This window comes from Lichenostomus cassidix, unplaced genomic scaffold, assembly GCF_008360975.1.
Source record: "Lichenostomus cassidix isolate B80296 unplaced genomic scaffold, HeHo_3.0 HiC_scaffold_748, whole genome shotgun sequence".
NCBI classification, from domain to species: Eukaryota; Metazoa; Chordata; class Aves; order Passeriformes; family Meliphagidae; genus Lichenostomus; species Lichenostomus cassidix.
The window spans coordinates 1-23757 of NW_028147985.1; the positions used below are offsets into that span (position 1 = coordinate 1).

Here is a 23757-nt window from a genome sequence, read left to right on the forward strand (position 1 = left end):
AGTGCATGGGGCCAATAGACTTGCTGCTTGGTGCATGTTAATGCTTCCAACCACAGGGTCCTCTGGGTGGTGACAAGCCTGTCGCCCTAACCATATCAGTGATGGCTTTGGTCTCACACCCAGGATTTCTCATCCACTGTCACTGACCCATGCGGCTGGTCACCCAAGCTTATCTGCCTAAGGGCCACCGCAACAATGGCCATGGTCATGGTTGTGGTCATCTCATGGTCATCTCACAGTCACCTCATGGTTATGATTCTCTCACAGCCATGGTCATCTCATGGTCATCTCATGGTCATCTCATGGTCACCTCACGATCTTGATCACCTCATGACTGTATCATGGTCATGAAATGGTCATGTTCATGGTCATCTCATGGTCAACTCACAGTCATGGTCATTTTCTGATGACAATCTGTCTTGGTTTGAAAGACAAGTGTCTGCTAAGAGAGGTTGAACTCTCCCTTAGGACAGAGAATGTGATTTCCCTCCCTCCAAATTATTTTAATTCTGAAATCAAGGGCTTTCAGGCAAAGGTATGGGAAAAGGAATAACAGTTCTTTACTAGTACCTATAAACAAGCAATAACAATAATAATAATAACCACAAATAGAACCAGAAACCAATAGCAGATGACTTTTTGAGCTGCTGAGCCTTTTCCCGTGTGGTGTAATCACGGTTGCAAGCAGCAGGGGCGCTGTTGAGCTCCCGGCCGGGCAGGGCAGGTGCGATGACTGCCGAGCGGCTGCAGGTGGCGCTGTGGCGCAGGGTCAGGTCAGCCTCACACAGCTGGTCATGGCGGAGGGCTGAGGAGCAGGCAGGCAGCTCGGAGCAGCAAAGCGGGGCGGCAGGGGCAGGGGCTGGCTCTCTCCCGGGCTAGCCAGCGAGGTGACAGGGACTCTGCAGTCATGGCAGACACCGCGGTCTCGTGCAGCAGAGCGGGGCGGGCGGCAGGGACAGCCGGACTCCCCAGCAGCTGCTGCAAGAAATGCAGCCGGGAAAACGTGCACTTCCCAGTGGGAAAGAGGTTGAATCAAAGCTCACCCAGCCAGGAGGAGAAGACAGAGCACAGTTGGATCTCCTGCAGTCGCAGCCAGAAGCAAAGAGCAGTCCCTTTCCTCCCGGTGTCCCGCGAACAAGTGCCAGTTCCAGCGGCCGGCTGCCTCCTTCCCCTGCCCCACCCAGCACACCCTTTTGTCTCTTATAAAAGAGTTGATGTCTCTAATCACCCAGATATTTGTTGCTTAGTAACAGGGATGGGGAAAAAATTCCAATGCCCCCAACCTCTGACACCATCCTCTCATGTTCATGGTCATCTCGTTATCACAATCGGGTCATTCTCATGATCATGGTCATCTCATGATTCTGATCACCTCATGGCTGTGTCATGGTCACCTGATGGTCACAGTCCTCTCATGGTCATGGGCATCTCATGGTCAACTCATGGCCACAATCATATCTTGTTCATCTCACCATCATAGCTCAGCCATCGTCATGGACATCTCATGGTCATGGTCATGATAATTTCCTGATCAGCATCATCTTGTGCTCATGGTCATCTCATTGCAATGGCCATCTCATGGTCACGATTGTGTCATGGTCACCTCAAGGCCATGGTTGTGCCATGGCCAACCCATGGTCATCTCTTGGTCCCAATCATCTCATGGTCAGGGTTGTGGTTGTGTCATGGTCACAGTCATGGTCATCCCATGGTCATCTCACAGTTGTGTTTTGGTCATCTCATGGTCACTCTCACCTCATGCCCATCTCGTGCTCATGTCATGATCATGGTCATGGTCAGGGAACCTCTCTGAGATCCCAAACCTGGACTTTGGGACACTCAAGGACCGCTGGGGACAACAAGGCCTGGCCTGGCCCCTCCCCCCATCCCACTGCCCCTCCAGGAGCCCAGCGTGGCCAAACCCCTCCTGGGGACACCTCAGACATGGGACACAGAGCGGGAAATGAATTCTGGGGATGGAGTTGGGTGTGGGTGGCAAGTGTCCACCTGTTCCTGGTGTCCCCAGCCTGCTCCTGGTGTCCCCAGCCTGCTCCTGGCGTCCCCAGCTCAACCCTGGTGTCCCAAACCTGCTCCCAGTGTCCCCATCTTGATTCTGGTGTCCCCAGCTTGAGCCTGGTGCATCCATTCCCATTCCTGGAGTCCCCAACCTGCTCCCAATGTCCCCATCTTGATTCTGGTGTCCCCATTCCCATTCCTGGCCCCCAGAGAGGAACTGCTGAACACCAGAGGAGGGAACCATGATTTATTGCCCCAAACATTATTTATTGCCCAAAGCAGTATTGATTGCCCAAAGCAGGATAATTTCATACCAAAATTAAAGCATTTGGAATAATTGCGGCTCTCAGCTTTCAAACACAGAAAATGGGAAGTTGATCCATCGGGAAGAGCTGCAGGATGGGTGGGAGCAGTGGGATGAGCTTTGCTGAATCTGCTGAATCTGAAGAGGGAAGGGGCTGGTTCCGGCTCCAGGGATGGCTCAGGTGATTTGTACTGGGTGAGAGAGGGTCACAGTGTCACCCTGTCCCTATCCCACGAGATAGACCTGACTGTGGAGCTCATGGAGAGCAGGAATTGCTCTGGAATCACACCTGATCCAACTCCATCCATCCCTCCTGATCCTGATCCTGCTCCATCCATCCCACACCAATCCCAATCCATGAATCCCACACCAATCTTGCTCCATCCATCCCAATCCATCCATCAGACACCAATCCTGCTCCATCCATCCCATCAAATCCTGCTCCAGACTCCCCCCCTGATCCCACTCCACCCATCCTGCCCCAATCCCCCTCAGGAATCCCACTCTGATCCTGCTCCATACCTGCAGTAGAGCCATTGGTTCCCATTTCTTTTCCTGCAGAAAGAGAAGATCCATGAGATTCCAGCACGGATCACACTCTGGGATTAACCCTGTTAATCCCGGGATTAATCCAGGATCCACCCTGGGATCTGCACAGAGGGGATCCAGAGCTGGATCCACCACTGGTACTCACCAGCTGGTGGGCTGTACCCAGAGTTCTGCTTCCTCCCTGTGGAAAAACAGTGGGATCAGCACCCATGGTGTGGGATTCCCGGAATGCTGCCGGGTGGATCCGTGCCCTTCCCGAACCCCATCCCGTGGGTTACCGGATTGGAACTTCCAGACGCCGAATCCAATGCCAACGACAAGGACAGCAGCGATGATGCACAGAGCAATCACCAGGGTGAGATTCCCCGATTTTGGCTCTGGGAAATGCAGAACAGTGAGGTGGAGGGGAATCTCCATTTGGGAATTCCCAATTCCCTATTCCCACATTCCCAATTCCCAGCCTCACCCCAGCTGAAGATCCCAGGCTCCAGCGTTCCGGGATGCTCCACCCGGCACCGGTACTGCTCCCGCTCCTCCGGCCGCGCCTCGATCCTGGCCCAGGTGTGGAAGGTGCCGTCGCTGTTGGGAACGATCCCACCCCACTCTGTCTCCTGATCCCAGATTTCGTCCCCCTTCATCCAGTTGACTGTGATGGCTCTGGGGTAGAATCCATACACGTGGCAGGACAAGATCAGCTTCCCGTATTCCTCTTTTCCAGACACGTGGACATCGGGGCGTTCTGCAATGGGATAATGGTGAGATGGATCCATGGAATTCCAGTGGGAATGGGATGCGGGTGACATGTGCCCATGGAATTCCCACTGGAATGGGATAGAGGTGAGATCTGCCCATGGAATTCCTGCTGGAATGGGATGGGGGTGAGATCTGCCCATGGAATTCCCACTAGAATTACTGTGCTCCCAACTCCTCCATTCCCAAATCCCAAATCCCCACAGGAATTCTGCCCCACCTTTGCGCTCCAGCTCCTTCTGCCCGTATCCGACATATTTCCGAAGCCATTCCACACAGACGTGCTCCAGGTAATTTGTCATGCTCTCAGCCACGTTCTCTTCACCTTCCCAACGCCTCCTGGTGATCTCAGCAGCGTTGTCAGCTGCCACGAATCCCTTGGATCCCAGCTTGAAGGAGATGAAATCCCGCCCATCGTAGCCGTGCCGATAGGATCCCCGGATAGTCTCGTCAGACATGAGGTCACAGCCATAAACAGTCAGCCATGTGTGGAGACCTGGGGGGGAAGATTGTACCCACAGAGACCCATGGAATTGTGTCCCAGCCCCACAGAGCCTCATCCCAGCCCCTTGGAGCCCCATGGAGGCACATCAGAGCCCCACAGATCCATCCCAGCCCCACAGATCCCATCCCAGCCCCACAGATCCCATCCCAGCCCCACAGATCTGATCCCAGCCCCACAGATCTGATCCCAGCCCCATAGAGCCCACTCCAGCCCACCCCACAGATCCCATCCCAGCCCCACAAACCCCATCCTGCCCCACAGATCCCATCCCATCTCAGCCCCACAGATCTATCCCAGCCCCACACTTCCCATTCCAGCCCCACAGTTCCCATCCCAGCCCCACAGATCCCCTCTCAGCCCCACAGATCCCATCCCAGCCCCACAGCTCCATCCCAGCCCCACAGATCCCATCCTGTCCCATCCCAGCCCCGCACATCCCATCTCAGCCCCACAGATCCCATCCCAACCCCATACATCCCATTCCATCTCAGCCCCACAGTTCCCATTCCAGCCCCATAGATCCCATCCCACCCCACAGGTCCCATCCTGTCCCACAGATCTCATCTCAGCCCCACAGATCCCATTCCAGCCCCATAGTTCCCATCCCAGCCCTACAGATCACATCCCACCCCACAGATCCCATTCCAGCCCCACAGATCCCATCCCAGCCCCACAGATCCCACCCCATCCCACCCCACAGATCCCATCCCATCCCATTCCAGCCCCACAGTCCCCATTCCAGCCCCACAGATCCCATCTCAGCCCGACAAATCCCATCCCAGCCCCATAGATCCCATCCCATTCCAGCCCCACAGATCCCATCCCAGCCCCATAGATCCCATCCCAGCCCCACAGATCCCATTCCACCCCACAGATCCCATTCCATCGTAGCCCCACAGATGCCATTCCAGCCCCACAGATTCCCATCTCAGCCCCACAGATCCCATCCCATCTCAGCCCCACAGATCCCATCCCAGCCCCACAGTTCCCATCCCAGCCCCACAGTTCCCATCCCATCTCAGCCCCACAGATTCCCATCCCAGCCCCACAGATCACATCCTGTCCCCCAATTCCCATCCCAGCCCACAGATCTCATCCCAGCCCCACAGATCTCATCTCAGCCCCACAGATCCCATCCCAGCCCCACAGATCTCATCTCAGCCCCACAGATCCCATCCCAGCCCCACAGATCTCATCTCAGCCCCACAGATCCCATCCCAGCCCCACAGATCTCATCTCAGCCCCACAGATCCCATCCCAGCCCCACAGATCCATCCCACCCCACAGATCCCATCCCAGCCCCACAGATCCCATCCCAGCCCCACAGATCCCATCCCATCTCAGCCCCACAGATCCCATCCCAGCCCCACAGTTCCCATCCCATCTCAGCCCCACAGATTCCCATCCCAGCCCCACAGATCACATCCTGTCCCCCAATTCCCATCCCAGCCCACAGATCTCATCCCAGCCCCACAGATCCCATCCCAGCCCCACAGATCCCATCCCAGCCCCACAGATCCCATCCCAGCCCCACAAATGCCATTCCAGCCCCACAGATTCCCATCCCAGCCCCACAGATCCCATCCCAGCCCCACAGATCCCATCCCAGCCCCAGCTCCCCCCACTCACCCCTGGTCTGGTTGTATCGCTCCCGTGCTATCTCCAGGTTCCTGGCAGCCGCATGCTGGCTCCCCTCAGCATTCCGGGTATTCCTATCCCAATATCCCGGCTCGGGTTCATCCTTCATCCACTGTGTCAGCGGCTCCATCCGGCGTCGCTCACTGTCGTAGTGCATAAAGGGAATTCCATCCACGTACCCCATTTCCACGAACTTGGGGACCCCCGGGCTGGGCTCTGACACTGCCACGTCCAGGTAACGCAGGGAGTGCAGAACTGGGGGGACACAGAGATTTGGGGGCTCTGGGGGGTCATGGCTCAATGAAAGGGGGAATGGGAGAGCTGGGAAGGGGTTTGGGGATCTCATGACTAAGAGCTTGGGGTGCAGGGAGGGATGGGGGAGTCCAGAGAGTCCCTGTGCCAAGGAAAGGGGGTCCAGGGGTCCCTAGAGCCGAGAAAAGAGGGGTCACAAGATGGGGAGAGCTGGGAATAGGGGTCCTGGAGATTCTTGGTGCACAGGAAAGGGGGGCTGGGGGCTGGGAAAAGCAGGAATGGGGGTCCAGGGGCTCTCAGGGTCAAGGGAAAACAGGGGCTGGGGAAAGCAAGATGGTTGGGAAATGGGGTGCAGGGGGGGATTGGTGCAGGATAAGGGAGTGGAGGGGAGTCCCAGAGCCTCGGAATGGAAGTTCAGGGGGAAACTTCCTGGGAATTCCCCTGGAACCCCATCTGACCCCCCAGGGACACCCCAGACCCCTGCAGGAAGCACAGGGGGTGCAGAACTGGGGGGACGCAGAGCCTGGTGAGCTCTGGCAGCAGCCAAGGGTCAAGAAGGGGAACTGGGAGAGCTGGGAAGAGTCCAGAGTTCAAGGAAAGGACTGGGAGAGGAGGGATGGGGCTGGGAAAGGTGAGAGGATCCTGGGGTGCAGTCTAGGAGACAGGAAAGAGAAAGTGACCGAGGGAGTGCGGGGGGAGGGGACAGGGGAAAAGGGGAATTCCAGGGGAATTCACCTGGATCCCACTGGATGCCCACTGCGACCCCCGGGAGGCTCCTCTGAGACCCCCGGGAGCAACCTGGGACCCCCTGGAGCCCCTTTCGGGAAAGGCCGGGAGAGGAGAACTGGGGGGACACGGAAATTCGGGAGGCCTGGGGGAGCGAAAAGCCGAGGGAAAGGGCGGGGCTGGGGTCTGGGAAATGCGGGATGCCCAGGAAGGGGGTGCAGGGGGGTTTGGTGCTGGATAAGGGGGTGCAGGGAGGTTTGGTGCTGCATAAGGGGGTCCCGGTGGCCAGAAATGAACATTCAAGGGATCCCCGACCTCAGGAATTGGGGTACAGTGGATTCCACTGCCGGGAAATGGCAGTTCAGGGGGGTCCCTGTGCCCCACGAATGGCGGGTCAGGGGGGTCTCAGTGCAGGATAAGAGGGTTCAGGGGGTCCCGGTGCTGGGGAAGGGATGGAGGAGGGTCACAGGGCAAAACATGGGGGTTCAGGGGTTCCCGTGCCCGGGAATGGAGGTTTAGGGGGGTTCCGGGTGGCCGGAAATGGAGGCTCAGGGGGTCTCGGTGCCGGGGCAGTCTCCGGGCACATCTCGGTGTCGCCGCTTGGGAGACGCGAAAGTGACCGAGAGAGCGCGGGGGGAGGGGAAGGGGAATTCCAGGGAATTCATCTGGATCCCACTGGATCCCTTCTGCGACACCCCTGAGACCCTGTGACAACCACTTGGGACACCCTGGGACGATCCAGGACACCCTGGGACCCCCTTTCAGAAAGTGCCGGGAGTGGAGAACTGAGAGCACACGGAAATTTGGGGGATCTGGGGGGTCCAAAAGCAGAGAAAATGGGCGGGGCTGGGGTCTGGGAAAGGCGGGATGGCCGGGAATGGGGTGCAGGGGGTCCCAGGGCCGGATAAGGAGGTACAGGGAGGTCCCGGTGGCCGGAAATGAACGTTCAGGGAGGTCCCTGTGCCCAGGAATGGAGGGTCAGCGGGGTCCCGGTGCGAGATGAGGGGGTTCAGGGGGGTCCCGGTGCTGGGGAAGGGAACGGAGGGAGGTTACCGTACGAAAAATGGGGGTTCAGGGGGTTCCCGTGCCCGGGAAAGGAGGTTTAGGGAGTTCCCGGTGGCCGGAAATGGAAGGTCAGGGGGTCCCGGTGCTCAGGAATTGCGGTTCAGGGGGTCCCGGGGGTCTCACTCACCTCTCGTCGCTCCCCCCGGGGCCCCCAGGAGCCCCAGGAGCCCCAAGAGCACCCCCAGCCCCAGCGCTGGAGCCATCGCGCTGCTCCGCTGCGACCCGCCTGGCCCCGCCCACTGCCCTGGCCCCGCCCCGAGCACAGCCTCCTGCCCCGCCATTGGAGCAGCTATTTCCTGCTCGCCAATGGCAGCCCGGCCTGATAGTGACGTCACCGGTCGCCGGGCAGATCCGGAACTCGCAGGTTGAGACCGAGAGAGGGCAGGGCGGGGAGGGAAAGGGGAAATCAGAGAATTCATGTGGATCCCACTGGATCCTCGCTGTTCCGGCCTGGGCTCCTGCCGGGGCTGCAGGGGAGTCCCTGCTCCATCCCGGCCTCACCCACAGCTCACAGCACCTTCAGCTCCAGGTCACACCGAGCTCCCGGCGGCTCAGGGCAGCAGCGATTCCTTGTCCTCCTGCCCGGGCCGGGAACAGCGCCAGAGCTGCTGCTCAGCCGAAGGTTCCGAGAAATGCCCGAGTTGCGGGAAAGGGAGATGACTCCGTGCGTGTGCAGAGCCCGCGCCTCGCTGCCCTTGGCTGGCTGTGCTGTCACTCGGAATTGTCCCAGCGCAATTGCTGCTCGGTGCCAGCGAGCGGGGACAAGCCCGGCGCCGGTGTCGCCCCCAGGCAGGCAGGCAGGGCTTTAGTGGGGCAGCAGCGGCGCCATGGTGGGAGCGTGTGTGCGGCCCGGGAGCGGCGGCAGCGGGCGGAGCCCGGGGAGGCGGCGGCGGAGCTCGGAGAGGCTGTCCCAGCGCATGTGGGAGCCGCGCTGCCTTGTGCCGGGGCTCGGGGCTCGCTGCGGGCGGATGGAGGGGATGGAGGGGGCGGCAGGGGGGCTGTGGCGGCTTCCTTCTCCCGTCTCCCTCCCTCCCTCCGTGGCTGTGGCGCCGTGTTGCCGCTGGCCTGAGGCCGCTGAGGGAGCGGCTGCCCGCGGTCTCCTTGCCGCTGCTGCCTCGGCAGGAGGCGGTGCCGGAGCAGCGCTGGCTCGTCCCGCTTGCTGTGGGTAGCACAGAACAGAACATCACATCACAGAACAGAAGAGCGCAGAACAGAACAGCATATCACAGTCCCATTCCCGGGACTGTTCCCAGCCATGCGGCACTGGTCTGGGCGCCCCTGGTGCAGCGGGACATGTCCGTGCCCCGGGCTGGCATGGGATGGGATGAACTTGAGTGTTTCTGCCAAGCCAAGCGATCTGGAGGAGAAAGAGCAGCTTGGGGCATTACACAGACCCCGTCCCATCGTCTCGGTTGTACATTCCCTGCCAGGCTCTGCCTCTTGTCTCAAACATGTACTGACCGGGTGCTGCCTCCGCTCGCTGTCTCTGGGCTGTGACCCTCAGGCCAGGGCATGCAGGGAACAATGCTGAGCTCCTCAGGGCTGCTGGTTTTTTTTCTTGCCCCCCCCGGCAGGCTGAGCCCGATCCGCAGCTGCCCTGTTCCCACACTCGGCAGCTCCCGGGCGCTGTCCCTAACTGTCCCTAACTGTCCCTGCCTGTCCCAGCCCGGAGCTGCACAGCCAGAGGGGTTGGGGCTGCAGGGCCGAGCTGGGCCTGGAGCTCTCTGACACTGTGTTTGTGTCCCCAGGTGCTGCCGGGGAGCAGAGACAGGGCAGGACTGAGCCGGCAGTGCCTTCCAGAGCCAGCACCAGCCGGGACATCTCATCATGTACAGAGCCGCTGTTGAGATTCCCGAGGATGCCCTGGGTGCCCAGGATGGATCAGCAACCAGGGGGACAGAGCTGCCTCAGCTGTCAGATCCTGCTGGGCACAGGCAGGGAGAAGCTGCTTCTCTCTTGGGGCAGAGTGAATCCCAGCCCAGGGATGGCATTGGAGAGAAGTGCCAGGATGGATCAGCAATGGGAGTCACACACAGAAAGAGCCTCGGAAGAAATCTAGGTGAGTGCAGGGCCAGCGCTGTGGCCTCTAGGGAGGGGACAATGGACAGTGTGAGCACAGGGCTGGCAGGGTGTGGCTGTGTCCAGGGCTCTGCAAGAGGCCTGGTGCTCTGCTGGACTGACAGCCCTGGCCCTGGGCACTTCTCCTGCCCTGGCTGTCCCCACACCTGTGTCCTTTGTCCCTGTTCGTGCTGCCAGCTCAGTGAGTGGCACACGGGCTGAGGGTCCCTGCTGTGCTCCCTGGGCGTTAGGTGGGAGATGTGAGGGCTGGGCCTGCTCAGGACAGCTCCATGCTCACGGCCTGCGGCTCTTTCCAGCTCCTGTTGAGTGGATCAGATCCCATCCCGTGCTCACCCTGCTGATGCTGACTCTGCTCCTGCTCCTGGCTGTGGCTCTGGCGGTGTCCTTGGCTGCTGTGTCAGGTAAGGAGGAGCAGCAGCCTCAGCCCAACCCCTCGGGGCACTGCGGGCTCACTGCTCCCTCACGGCCGGGATCGTCCCTCAGCCCCGCTCTGACCAATCAGCGCGCGGGAAAACGAGGAGTGACGGCTGAGTCGGCCAGTCGCTGGGGTTGGAGGGGTTTGAGCGGGAAAACTAGCCAATGGGAGGTCGGGCTGCTCCGTGAGGGGAGAATCCTCAGACCTTCTGTTCGCTCTGCAGAGAGAAGCTGTGGAGACATCTGACATCTGATACTCCACGGCTGCTGGCCTGTCCCAAGGGCTGGATTGGGTACAACGGGATCTGCTAGCTCCTCTCGAGGGATCACCACTCCTGGGATCAGGCTCAGACTCGGCGCTCCGAGCTCGGGGCCTCCCTGGCTGTGCTCAATGACAAGGAAATGGTGAGTGAGGGGATCTGGGGGGATTTTGGGTGGCTGAGGGGAGCCTGGGGAGCTCTTGGGCCACAGGTGCAGCTCCCATTGTTTGCTCTTCTCTCCTTGCCAGAAGTTCCTCTTCCACCTCAGTGAGAATGACAATTCCTGGCTTGGGCTGCACAGACAGGGCCAGTGGCTGCAGTGGGTGGATGGCAGCAGCTTCATCTCCTTGTGAGTTGTGGGGGCACAGGCAGGGCCCTGTGGTTCCAGTGCTGTCTTTGCTTCTCCCTGCAGGGTTCGTGTCCTGGGCAATGCAGGGTGTGTGTTGGAAAATGGCTAATAGAAAGAGGCCATATTGGCGAGGTGTGCGTGCAGAAGAAGATGCAGCATGCACAAACCAGCTATTGTTCTAAACTCTGAAGGTGCTATTGTTCCTAACTCTAAGATGCTATTGTTCATAACTTTGAGATGTTCTTCCCAGGAGATTGAAAGGAAAAGAGAGCTAGAATTGTATCCAATGTAGAGGAAATAAGCAAAATAGAGAGTCGCACAGTAATTCAGCTTATGCTGGCAGAACTGTAGCTGATTCAAGTGAAACGTGCCTAGAGACTGCAGCAAATCAGAAAGCTAAGATACTATATGCATAGACCTGACAGCCAATCATAAGTGCCAGTCTGTCACATGAATCTGTACCTGTTTTCTATAATAATGCTTGTCTTAGAAGAAATAAATGGAATAACACTATTATCTCTGTGAGAGTGTGTGCTATGTCCCAGTGACCTCTCTGACATTTGGGGTCCAAGACAGGGACAGAGTACACCAAAGCTGAAGCTGCAAGAAGATTGAATCGGTCAAGCAGTGGAAGCTGGGAGGAGGTCGCAGACGCGGAGAAACGGCTGAAGACCAAATTGAAATCCGAGCCAAGAAACGGCTGAAAACCGAATTAAAGTCCAAGCCAGGTGAGGAGGGTCGCTACCTCTTCCTCCGCGCGGGGGTCGCGTGCAATGGATTTAGAACTTGCCGCAGCACAAAATTTACTCTTTAATATCCTTGATAATAGAGGGAAAGGAGTGAAGGAGAAAAATTTAGATAAACTTATTTCCTACACTAGGAAGAAAAACTATTTTGGCTCACCCCCTCTGCTTTTTGCTGTGCCAGAATGGCAAGGGGTTGGAGATTTTTTTTTTCGACCAAATGATACAGAACAAGGGGAGAAAAGGTCTAACAGCTAGGAGAGCGACTTGGTGCTCTATAATCAACACTTTAAAAACTATGAAGACAGAGACCCGTGTAGCTGCCGCAGCAGTGCAGGCTTTCTCCGTTCCTGCTGGCCGCCCTCCAACAGATAACACCCCCTCTGCTCCTCTGCCGCTGAAAGAGTCCAAGGAAGAAACAAAAGCTTTTTTATTTGAAAAGTTTCAAGTGATGAAAAAGCAAAAAGTAGAGTCCAGCTCGACTGTCTGAATTACACAGAAGGTATGAAAAATCTAACCTGAGAGGTCTGCTCAAAAGGGAGTCTGCTACAGGACAGAATCCAGAGATAAGTGCAGAAATTTCTCCGATTGCAAGCTCCAGTCAAATAATACAGAACACGGAAGTCACAGAAGTCATGCCTCCAGCATCCATGCCTCCCTCCGTCACCTCAATTGCCCACGTGGGCAGCAATCCCAGAAACACAGCCCTTGCCCAGTGAGGAAAAAAGCAGCTCTGACGAAAAAGAAACAGAGCTGGCAAACAATATTACTCTGCAAAAAGCAGCCACCAAAAGCCAGAAAGAACTCAAGAATCTTATAGAAGAACTGAGAACTCAATTGCAACAAGTGATGAAACAATTGAAACAGCAAGGAAACAACACAATTGCCCAGAAAATAGTACAACCAATGACTAGCCCCTCAGGGTCACTACAAATATTGCAGCATGTAAGACCAGCTATAAATGCAGCCCAACTACAGCAGTGGGCTTTCCAGCCCCCTGCGCCCCAGACAGCAATGAGTCTGGAGCAAGTCCCGCTTGGGTGTGTGAAGTGCCTTCCCCCCCGGACACTTTGGGCTGCCTGGCTAGGCGTAGGGCCAAAGAGAAGAGCAGGGCCAGCTCTGCTGTTTTTCCTCTTCGCTTTCCCCCGCGCAGCCTTCCCCACCATCCGGTGACAGGGGAGCAGGCGAGCACTAGCTGTGCCCCGGAAAACCCTGTCAAGACTTCACAAGTTGATTTGTGAATGTATTTTCAAAGTGCTTTTTTTAAATTAGTATAACTGAGTTGTCTTTTAAACTTGTTTTCAGCTTTTCAGAATAAGAAAGCCTTGTAGCAAAATAATTGTCCTAATGAGTGATAACACCTTGATTGATAAAACCTTGAACAAGAGCTAAATTCTTTGCTGAAGCAGTTCTAAAAGTGTTTATTTTAAGTATACCTCTGATGTTCATAGAGTCTTAGCCAGATAGAAACTGTTCAAGTCAGTTTTTTTCCCAATGCATTTTATCTCAACTCTACAAAATTAGTATATAAACCACAACAAAATGCCTTATTTGTAGCCTTATTGTGGACAAACCTCCATTTCTCTCTTTTTAAAACCTTTCCAAAATTTAAAAAATCTTTTCTTCTGCCTGCGAAATAGCTAGCCAAGCTGCTTTGGCATTTGCCCAGCTAAGTGTTTAGAAGATACCTGAGGCTACAGCTCTGACCTTGGCATGCCTGAAACTACTCAGTATGAAGCAAATAGTACAAATATAATTGCAGGCAGCTTTTATCTTGGTTTACAGACAAGCTCTGTGTTGTGTCCTTACTCAGCAGAGATTCAGGTAGCCCTGATGCATTCAGTAAAGTGAATATTAACAGAATAAAATATAAGGCTGTAGCAATTAACTTTACAGCCTGATGTGAAAACATCAAATGAATTACCATGTGTTTACCACACTTTTCTGACCCTTCCAGTTAATCCTGCAGAAATGTAACCCTCTGAAGTTCTCTGTTGCTGCTGTCTTATCTCTAGCTCAGTTACTTCTTTGTATATTGTTCATTTATGTTTAATTGCTGTATGATAAATCTTCAGTAGTTTTCTTGTAATGATAGAGTCAAAATGAGTTAAACTCTGCTGTATCTGAAACTTTTAGAATAATACTCTCAAGTTTGAATCTAGCTTTCATAAATTTAAAGTTCAAAAGATGCAGAGGCATCCAAAGTAACTACCTCACTAAATTTAAGGAAAATTTTTTTTTATTATTCACAAGTATGACTAAAACCAATGTCTGTGTGTATGTGAGTGTGACAGTACTGCAGCAAACATACTGAGTGCTGTTTTAACTTCTTAAGCATTTTAAATTTGTAAGTTAAGTCTCTAGATGATGTTCTAACCAAGACCTCCAGAAGAACAGAAGTTTTGTCCTGTATTGAAGGCAAAGCTCCAAGGAGTTCTGAGACATAAATACGTGCACCTGAAACCAACAAAAGGAAGGTTTACTGTCTTCTCCCCTGTGTCCTGTGTTTATGTCTGTGGACTCACAGTTACTTAAAAACAAACATTTACTATAAATAGCAAAAAATAAGCTAGAGCACAGAAAACTCCGTTCTGCCTAGAGACGTTTTGTGCTGTGTTATAGTGAATATTTTAAACTACCTCTCAAGTGCCATTGAAGCTAAGTTCTGTTAAGTTAAATAAGTTTAAGTTTTATTAAACGTACATTATGTTAAGTTTAAGTCATGTTACGTTTAAGCAATGTTAATTTTAAATTCCATTAAGTTTGAGTTCAATTATAGTTAAGTCTCTTAAGTGTTGCTCAATTTACTATTTATTAATTTTTAAGTTCTGGTAATTTTTTGTTCTGTTAAGTTCTATTAAGATTGAATTCTGTTCACTTTCAGTGATGTTAACTTTAAGTTTTGACAAGTTCATTTTTGTTACGTTATGCTCATTTAAAGAACACAGGTTTTCTACTGTGAAGATAAAATGAAGACTTAAGACAGAAACCTTCCTGATGAAAATTTAGCCATGTGAACACACAGTCTGTAAGATCCTTGCTGTCATTAAAAATTCTGTGGATCCAATTGTTCTGCATTTGTTAGCTTATCCTACTATTCATAACAATCTTTGCAGTTTTATCTCCCATAGATAGCACAAAAGAATGAGTGAAAATTTCAAATGATGCTGCACATGCACAATTTCAGTTATAATTTGTTTATGGTACCATTGATTATTTAGTTAAAGTTTAATAATAATGCCAGCTGCTTTAGAATATTTCACGTTACATTCTGTTGTTATCTGCAAGAACTGTATCATTTTAAAAAAGTTTTCCTAATTGTTATTAATAGAAGCCTGTTGGTAGAATGTTCTAGAGAAACCCTCCCAGTTAAGGCCTAGGCTCTGGCTAAGCCTTGGTCCTAGCTGGTTGGGAAGTATGCCACCAAACTCAGGTGTTTCTGCACCAAAAATGTGATTGAGTCACCTTGACTCGCTGATTTGGACTTGTGAAAGCTGAGCCCTCTTCCAGGTAAACTTGGAATCCTTGCCCGGGAAAGGTTCTCCAAGCCCTGCCTGTGAAATGAGGTTCCCCAGCGATTGCAGACTCTGAATGATGGCAAAGTAGTTAGGCAATTGATGATGTATTTTCTTAAGTAAGCTTATTGTTTCATTCCATGTATTGTTACACCTTTGTGTCATTTTTCATCTTATAGAAGGAAACACATCTTGCCAAAAACAAAAAGGGGGAGTATGACCCCTCAAGCAATTAGACAATGCAGTATTTGCACTAAAATTTTATGTGTGGAAAAACGTAATTTCGCTTTTTATAACAGTTATTGTTACTGTATTGACGATTCTAGATGTGTTGTTAATGTCATTATGTGAGTTCACTGAGCATAGCTTGCCTAACCTCTGTTGTTGCAGCATGGGCCCCAGCACAGCCCAAAACAAAGCTATGGGTCACTCTGGCCAGCCTAACGGAACAAGACGAAATTTGTCTCTCTCTCTCATCACCGGGCAATCCCTTTTCTACCTGCTTAGTCAGCATCCCTGTAGACAATTGGCCATGTCCTTCCAGCAATACCTGACAAGGCCATGTCCTTCCAGCGTCCCTACCTGCGATCAGACAAATCTTAACAGCACAATAGACAATTGGGACGCCTGGGTTCCTTCCCTTCCCATAGCCCCAAACGAGTCTCAAGAGCTGGAGCTATTAGGAGCCATACGAATGGATGCTTGTGTGACCTTTAATTGGACAAGCAAGCAAGCCAAAGTCAACAGTACAGCAACAAGTGTAAACTCTAGCCTGTCAGTATACGGAAATGCCAGCATGTGGAGCCAATATGCCTCCACCAATCTATCTGTGTCCACAAATAACACAATATCGTTACCAGCAGGAATGTTTTTAATTTGTGGAGACCACGCATGGCCCAGCATTTCCTCCCGATTACGAGTTGGACCTTGTTCCCTAGGGAGATTGACGTTGTTAACCCCCAACACTTGGATGATACTGAACATGACTTGACAACATAATCGAACAAAATGAATAGCTCATGCTTTCTCCCCTGACTGTAAATCAAATGTCAGATTCTGGTTCCCTGGAGCCATTATAGCTGCTTCCTTTTTTGCACCAGGAGTAGCTTCTGCTGGCGCCTTGGCTCAGCTGAACAAATTAGGATGCTGGCTAGCTAAACAAACTAACGCTACTTCTCAAGCCATTTCAGAGTTGTTGCTTGACGTTGATTCAGTTAGACATGCCACGCTACAAAATAGAGCTGCAATAGATTTTCTCTTACTAGCCCAAGGCCATGGCTGCGAAGAGTTTGACAGAATGTGCTGCATGAACCTTTCTGATCACTCAAAGTCCATTCACCGGCAACTTGCCGAACTGCAGCACCTGCCAGGGCAGCTACAGATAGCTGATGGCCTGGGGCTTGCCGGGTGGCTGAAAAGCTGGGGAATTACTGGATGGTTCAAAGACCTAATCCAATCAGCTGTGCTCATTTTAATTGTAGTTTTGCTATTTTCAACAATTTTGCCATGCATAGTGCAGTACTTACAGCGCATGCTAGTAAAGACGGTCAGTCAAGCCTGGCTTGTGCAAAAAGAAAAAAGGGGAATTGTTGGAGAATGGCTTGCACAGCAAGGCCACATAAGCGAAATGTACATGCACAAACGAGCCTTTGTTCCCAACTCTGAAATGTCCTTCCCAGGAGATAGAGAGGGACAAGAGCCAAGACTGTCCTTCCCAGGAGATAAAGAAGAATGAGAGCCAGGATTGTAACTAACATAGGGGAAATAAAGCGAGATAGGGAAAAATCACACACTCAGTACTTTAGCTGAAGCAAGCAAATCGTGCCTAGAAACTTACAGCCAATCAGCAAGCTGGAATAGACACGTGAACAGTAGCAAATAACCAATCATATGTACCAGCCTGTCGCGTACAAAACAGTACCTTTTGTCTATATTAATGCTTGTCTTAGAAGAAATAAACGAAATAGCACCAATACCTCTATGAGTGCGCGTGTTATATTTGGGCAACTCTCCACACACATGGCCATGGTGTGTTGTGATCATCTCATGGTCATCTCTTGGTCACAATCATCACATGCTCACAGTCATCTCACAGTCATGGTTAACTCATTGTAATGGTCATCTCATGTTCTTGGTGATCTCATGGCCATTGCATGGTCATGGTCATCTCATCATTGTCTTATAGTTAACTCATGGCCACATATGAGCCACATATCATATCCTGGTCATGTCATGGCTGTGGTTTTGTCATCCTCATGATCATGGCCATGGTCATGGTCACAGTCATCTCCTGGCCATCGCACAGTCATGGTCATTTCCTGATCACCATCATCTCATGCTCACGGTCATGGCACTGGAATGGTCATCTCTTGGTCACCTCGTGATCATGACCACACATGGCCATGGTGTGTTGTGATCATCTCATGGTCATCTCTTGGTCACAATCATCACATGCTCATGGTCATCTCACAGTCATCGTTAACTCATTGTAATGGTCAGTTCATGTTCATGGTCATCTCATGGTCATGGTTGTGTCATAGTCATGGTCATGGTCATTGCATGGCCATGGTCATCTCACTGTTATCTTCTAGTTAACTCATGGCCTCAGTCATATCCTGTCCATGTCATAGCTGTGGTTATGTCATGATCACGGTCATGGTTATCTCATGATCCTGGTCATCTCATGGTCACGGTCATCTCCTGGCCATTGCACAGTCATGGTCATTTCCTGACCACCATCATCTCATGCTCATGGTCATCTCCTTGTAATGGTCATGGCCATGGTCATGGTCGCGGTCATGTCTTGGTGTTGGAGGTTGGGGGCATTGGAATTTTTTCTCCATCCCTGTTACTAAGCAACAAATAGCTGGGTGATTAGAGCCATCTACTCTTTTGTAAGGGACAAAAGGTGTGCTGGGTGGGGCAGGGGAAGGGAAGGGAAGAGCAGGCCATTGGAACACTGGCTCTCTCGTCGTTCAGACATGGAGAGGAGAGGCTGCTCCTTGCCTCTGGCTGTGACCGCAGAAAAATCCAACTGTGCTCTGTCTTCTCCTCCTGGCTTGGAGAGCTTTGATTTAACCTCTTTCCCATTGGGAGTGCACGCTTCCCCGGCTGCGTTTCTCACAGTGTCCCTGCCGCCCACCCTGTTTTGCCTCACGAGACCGTGGCGTCTGCTGCGACTGGAGAGTCCCTGCTACTTCTCTGGCCAGCCCAGGGGAGAGCCAGCTCCTGCCCCCCCTGCCGCCCCGCTTTGCTGCTCCGAGCTGCCTGCCTGCTTCTCAGCCCTCCGCCATTACCAGCTGCGGCAGGCTGACCTGACCCTGCGCCACAGCGCCACCTGCAGCCGCTCGGGAGTCATCGCACCTGCCCTGCCTGGCCGGGAGCTCAACAGCGCCCCTGCTGCTTGCGACCGTGATTACACCACACGGGAGAGGGCTCAGCAGCTCAAAAAGTCATTTGCTATTGTGATAATAGCTGCAAGTTCCCCACACCCCTTTCGTAACGACTGTACTTGTCACCTATTGTCCTACCTTCCCTACTCCACATAGTCCTAACCACGCCCCCAGTTTTCCCTATTGGTTCCGGTACCCTAACCCCACGTGGCCCTGGCCACTCCCTTGGGTTTCCCCTATTGGTTCCTGTACTCCTAACTCCGCCCATGTACCTCCCTTGTACCCAGAGGTCACTGGGCCTGTGTGCTGTCCCTGCCCCTCTCTGTTTCCCTATAAAACCACTTACCCTCCGCCATCTTGCTGTCTATGCTCCACGTGTGTTTATGCTTCACATGTGGCTGTGCATGTGAGGCCTTCGCCCTCGAGGCATCTCTGCCTCGGGGAGGTCGTTGGCCTCTGCTGCACCATGCGAATAAACATCTTCCATGGACACAACGCATAGACCCTCCTCGCCTCCTTTATCACCACCAGTTGTGGAAGCAGACGAACCAGAGCTAGCCTTATGGCTCCCCGGCCGGTGAGAGCGCAGTGTCTGCCCTGGGACAGAGGGTTTGGAGCTCTGAGCCGCTGAACTGGGCTGGGTAGAGAAGCTCTAGGGTAAAGTCTGCTGCAACATCCTTTAAACCGCAACAAATGGCGCCCAACGTGGGGCAGAAGCCACCCTGGAAAGCATCCCCCTGAAGCCGCAACTGCGGCAGGGGAGTAGTCGCATTTGGGAAGCCATTTCCCCGACGAGAAGCTTGCATTCAGCGAGAAGACCGAAGGGGCGGCCGGTAGCCTCTGGAAGAAAGTCGCGCTTTTCAAGGAAGTCGGCCGAACGGCGGTGGACCATCCCGAGTGCTTTTTATTTTGATTCTCTGTGCTTGGTAAGCCCTCTGGAAAGCCCCTTGGAAGGGGAGCCGGTGAAGGCCTGGTCGGCTTGGTACGGGGGTCCCTTTTTTCTTTTTAGTTTGTTCTTTTTGCCTCGGGGTGGGTGGAGGGTTAGAGGTGGCTTCTTGTCGAGGTGAAGGGAGTCGCGCTCCATGCGAAATCTCGACAAGAAAAAACCCACTTCTAACAAGGAGAGACCTAAGTTTTGTGCCCCCATTTTGGGAGAAATTTTTCTTATAAAATTAGACATATTTTATAAGGAATGGGGAATCAGCTGTTGTGTGGGAAGTTTTTGCGCGCGAGAGATAAAGTAAACTAATCTGTGTTTTGTTTTATTTAGTTAGCTGGCAGTGAAAAACCCTTGTTCTCTCCCTAATAAGCACCTTCCCCTGCATGTATCCCCCAACATGGTGCCGGCCATGTGTTGGTGGCACCCCCTCCTCCACCAGCTCGTGCTCTCCCTCTGTCCCTCAGGAGAGAGCTGATCGTACGTTTTTCAGCCTCTCCTGTCCCTTTCCCGGGTTAGAACTGATCACTCTAACTCGAGATCCCTGCTAACCTCCTTTCCTGTGCCCCAAACCTCAGCCGAGGTGACTCCACGTGTTTTCCAATATGGCGCCGGCCGCATGGTCAGGCACGCCATGTTGTCTTCTTCCCCTTGAAATTTTCCCGGGCTTGCCGAAGCCCCGCCCCCTGTGTCCCTCGTGTTCCATTGTAGCCTCTCCCCCCGCGTCGGTGGGCGCTCCCTTCGGTTACAGATCCTTCCCCATCTGAGTGTTTCTCTTCGGTGCGGGCCCCTCCTCCCATCCTCCCAGGTGTTCCCTCTCAGCCAGAAGCAGCTATGGCCTGGCTGGAAGCGGAGCTGCACCTCCAGTTGCCCGCGGCAGGCTCGGAGGAGCCGGTGGAGCCGCACCCCTAGCTCCCCGCGGCAGACACTGCCCCCGGAGCCCGGTGGAGCTGCGCCAGAGCAGTCCCTGAAGCTGTGCTGCCGTCCAGCCGTGCTGGGGCCTAGTGGAACTGTTCCAGACCCGGCAGAGCCACAGCAGAGAAGAGCTGTGTGTCACCCAGTGGAGCTGCGCTGCGTCCAAAGTTTTCTCCCTCTCCTAAGCTGAGAAAGACTTCGGTGACAGCCCCGTTGCTGCTGCAAACCCTGCCTTCATCTTAGCAGCCCCAGCAAAAGAAAAACAGACTACAAACATGACTGCAGTCCGAAAATTCAGCCTGTGCTTAATTCCAACATCAAAATCAGCCAGCTGCATCATCGTTTTCCCCATACTCACAGCAAAACTAATTTTGTTATTGCTTTACATTATGTTGTTTTACCATTTTCCTGTTGTTTAAAAATTTGCTATGAAAGTTTTTAGGAAAAGCCTTTCCCTCTTTAATTTAGTAAAAAATGGGGAAATATTGTGATAATAGCTGCAAGTTCCCCGCACCCCTTTCTTAACGACTGTACTTGTCACCTATTGTCCTGCCTTCCCTACTCCACATAGTCCTAGCCACGCCCCCAGTTTTCCCTATTGGTTCCTGTACCCTAACCCCACGTGGCCCTGGCCACTCCCTTGGGTTTCCCCTATTGGTTCCTGTGCTCCTAACGCTGCCCCTGTACCTCCCCTGTGCCCAGAGGTCACTGGGCCTGTGTGCTGTCCCTGCCCCTCTCTGTTTCCCTATAAAACCCCTTACCCTCCGCCATCTTGCTGTCTATGCTCCACGTGTGTCTATGCTCCACATGTGGCTGTGCATGTGAGGCCTTCGCCCTCGAGGCATCTCTGCCTCGGGGAGGTCGTTGGCCTCTGCTGCACCATGTGAATAAACATCTTCCATGGACACAACGCATAGACCCTCCTCGCCTCCTTTATCATCGCTGGTTGTGGAAGCAGACGAACCAGAGCTAGCCTTATAGCTCCCCGGCCGGTGAGAGCGCAGTGTCCAGCCCTGGGACAGAGCGTTTGGAGCACTGAGGCGCTGAACCGGGCTGGGTAGAGAAGCTCTAAGGTAAAGTCTGCTGCAACATCCTCTAAACCGCAACAATTTGCTATTGGTTTCTGGTTCTATTTGTGGTTGCTATTATTGTTATTGCTTGTTTATAGGTACTAGTAAAGAACTGATAGTCCTTTTTTCCCAGGAAAAAAGCCCTTGATTTTCAAAATTAAATAATTCGGAGGGAGGAGAAAATCACATTCTCTGTCCTAAGGGAGAGTTCAACCTCTCTTGGCAGACACTTGTCTTTCAAACCAAGACACCTAGTTACTCTTCAACTCAAACCTTGTCTTCATCTCAATTTCATTTATACTTTCTATGTTCTCAGCATCTTTTGCAAGGTAATCATATCTATAAGGCCTTCCTATTTCATCTTCCCCAACAGGGAAGGGAAAAGGGGAGTGGCCAGCCCCAAAGGGCCAACCAGGGAAGGTCCTAGGGGAGAAGGACAGGGGTACAGACCAATAACTGTACCCCTTGTGAGGGAGTGAGGGAGGGTACAAAACTTGTAAACCAATGGGGTGCCATGCTGGGGGGAACATTCTAGAACAGAAACCATGAATCGGACAAAGGTGGGGAAGTGCATGGGGCCAATAGACTTGCTGCTTGGTGCATGTTGATGCTTCTAGCCACAGGGTCCTCTGGGTGGTGACAAGCCTGTCGCCCTAACCATATTAGTGATGACTTTGATCTCACACCCAGGATTCCTCATCCACTGTCACTGACCCATGCGGCTGGTCACCCAAGCTTATCTGCCTAAGGGCCACTGCAACAATGGCCATGGTCATGGTTGTGGTCATCTCACAGTCACGTCATGGTTATGATTCTCTCACAGCCATGGTCATCTCATGGTCATCTCATGGTCATCTCATGGTCATCTCACAATCTTGATCACCTCATGACTGTATCATGGTCATGAAATGGTCATGTTCACGGTCATCTCATGGTCAACTCACAGTCATGGTCATTTCCTGATGACCATCTGTCTTGGTTTGAAAGACAAGTGTCTGCTAAGAGAGGTTGAACTCTCCCTTAGGACAGAGAATGTGATTTCCCCTCCCTCCAAATTATTTTAATTTTGAAATCAAGGGCTTTCAGGCAAAGGTATGGGAAAAGGAATAACAGTTCTTTACTAGTATCTATAAACAAGCAATAACAATAATAACCACAAATAGAACCAGAAACCAATAGCAGATGACTTTTTGAGCTGCTGAGCCTTTTCCCGTGTGGTGTAATCACGGTTGCAAGCAGCAGGGGCGCTGTTGAGCTCCCGGCCGGGCAGGGCAGGTGCGATGACTGCCGAGCGGCTGCAGGTGGCGCTGTGGCGCAGGGTCAGGTCAGCCCCAGGCAGCTGGTAATGGCGGAAAAGGCTGAAGAGCAGGCAGGCAGCTCGGAGCAGCAAAGCGGGGCGGCAGGGGCAGGGGCTGGCTCTCCCAGGCTAGCCAGTGAGGTGACAGGGACTCTGCAGTCACGGCAGACACCGCGGTCTCGTGCAGCAGAGCGGTGTGGGCGGCAGGGACAGCCGGACTCCCCGGCAGCTGCTGCGAGAAACGCAGCCAGGAAAACGTGCACTCCCAGTGGGAAAGAGGTTGAATCAAAGCTCACCCAGCCAGGGGGAGAAGACAGAGCACAGTTGCATTTCCTGCGGCTGCAGCCAGAAGCAAAGAGCAGTCCCTTTCCTCCCGGTGTCCCATGAACAAGTGCCAGTTCCAGCAGCCAGCTGCCTCCTTCCCCTGCCCCACCCAGCACACCCTTTTGTGTCTTACAAAAGAGTTGATGTCTCTAATCACCCAGCTATCTGTTGCTTAGTAACAGGGATGGAGAAAAAATTCCAATGCCCCCAACCTCCAACACCATCCTCTCATGTTCATGGTCATCTCGTTATCACAATCAGGTCATTCTCATGATCATGGTCATCTCATGATTCTGATCACCTCATGGCTGTGTCATGGTCACCTGATGGTCACAGTCCTCTCATGGCCATGGGCATCTCATGGTCAACTCATGGCCACAATCATATCTTGTTCATTTCACCATCATAGCTCAGCCATCGTCATGGACATCTCATGGTCATGGTCATGGTCATTTCCTGATCAGCATCATCTCATGCTCATAGTCATCTCATTGCAATGGCCATCTCATGGTCACGATCACGTTATGGTCACCTCAAGGCCAACCCATGGTCATCTCTTGATCCCAATCATCTCATGGTCAGGGTTGTGGCTGTGTTATGGCCACAGTCATGGTCATCCCATGGTCACCTCACAGTTATGTTTTGGTCATCTCATGG

General features: G+C 52.8%; 2 protein-coding genes and 1 long non-coding RNA gene across 3 annotated transcripts in view; 1 reads left to right on the forward strand and 2 right to left on the reverse strand.

Moving 5' to 3' along the window:
- Positions 1-536: 536 nt before the first annotated feature.
- On the reverse strand, positions 537-2088 carry LOC146420439 (uncharacterized). The gene is made up of 2 exons (XR_014849144.1): positions 1044-2088; positions 537-788 (listed from the first exon to the last, which is right to left on the reverse strand). It is a non-coding gene; the product is annotated as an uncharacterized LOC146420439 (long non-coding RNA).
- Positions 2089-2248: 160 nt separating this feature from the next.
- LOC146420440 (class I histocompatibility antigen, F10 alpha chain-like) lies at positions 2249-8080 on the reverse strand. Its single transcript, XM_085048268.1, has 8 exons — positions 7933-8080; positions 5754-6017; positions 3840-4115; positions 3336-3608; positions 3148-3246; positions 3015-3050; positions 2843-2875; positions 2249-2511 (listed from the first exon to the last, which is right to left on the reverse strand). The coding sequence occupies exons 1-8, from the start codon at positions 8006-8008 to the stop codon at positions 2498-2500; spliced, it is 1071 nt and encodes a 356-aa protein (XP_084904394.1). The 5' UTR covers positions 8009-8080; the 3' UTR covers positions 2249-2497.
- A 2475-nt stretch (positions 8081-10555) lies between these two features.
- The window catches only part of LOC146420441 (C-type lectin domain family 2 member B-like), a 54129-nt gene continuing 40927 nt past the window's right edge, over positions 10556-23757 (forward strand). The window contains exon 1 of the transcript XR_014849142.1: positions 10556-10703. The gene's annotated coding sequence lies outside the window, so the exon portion shown is untranslated. The remainder of the gene's footprint in view (positions 10704-23757) is intronic.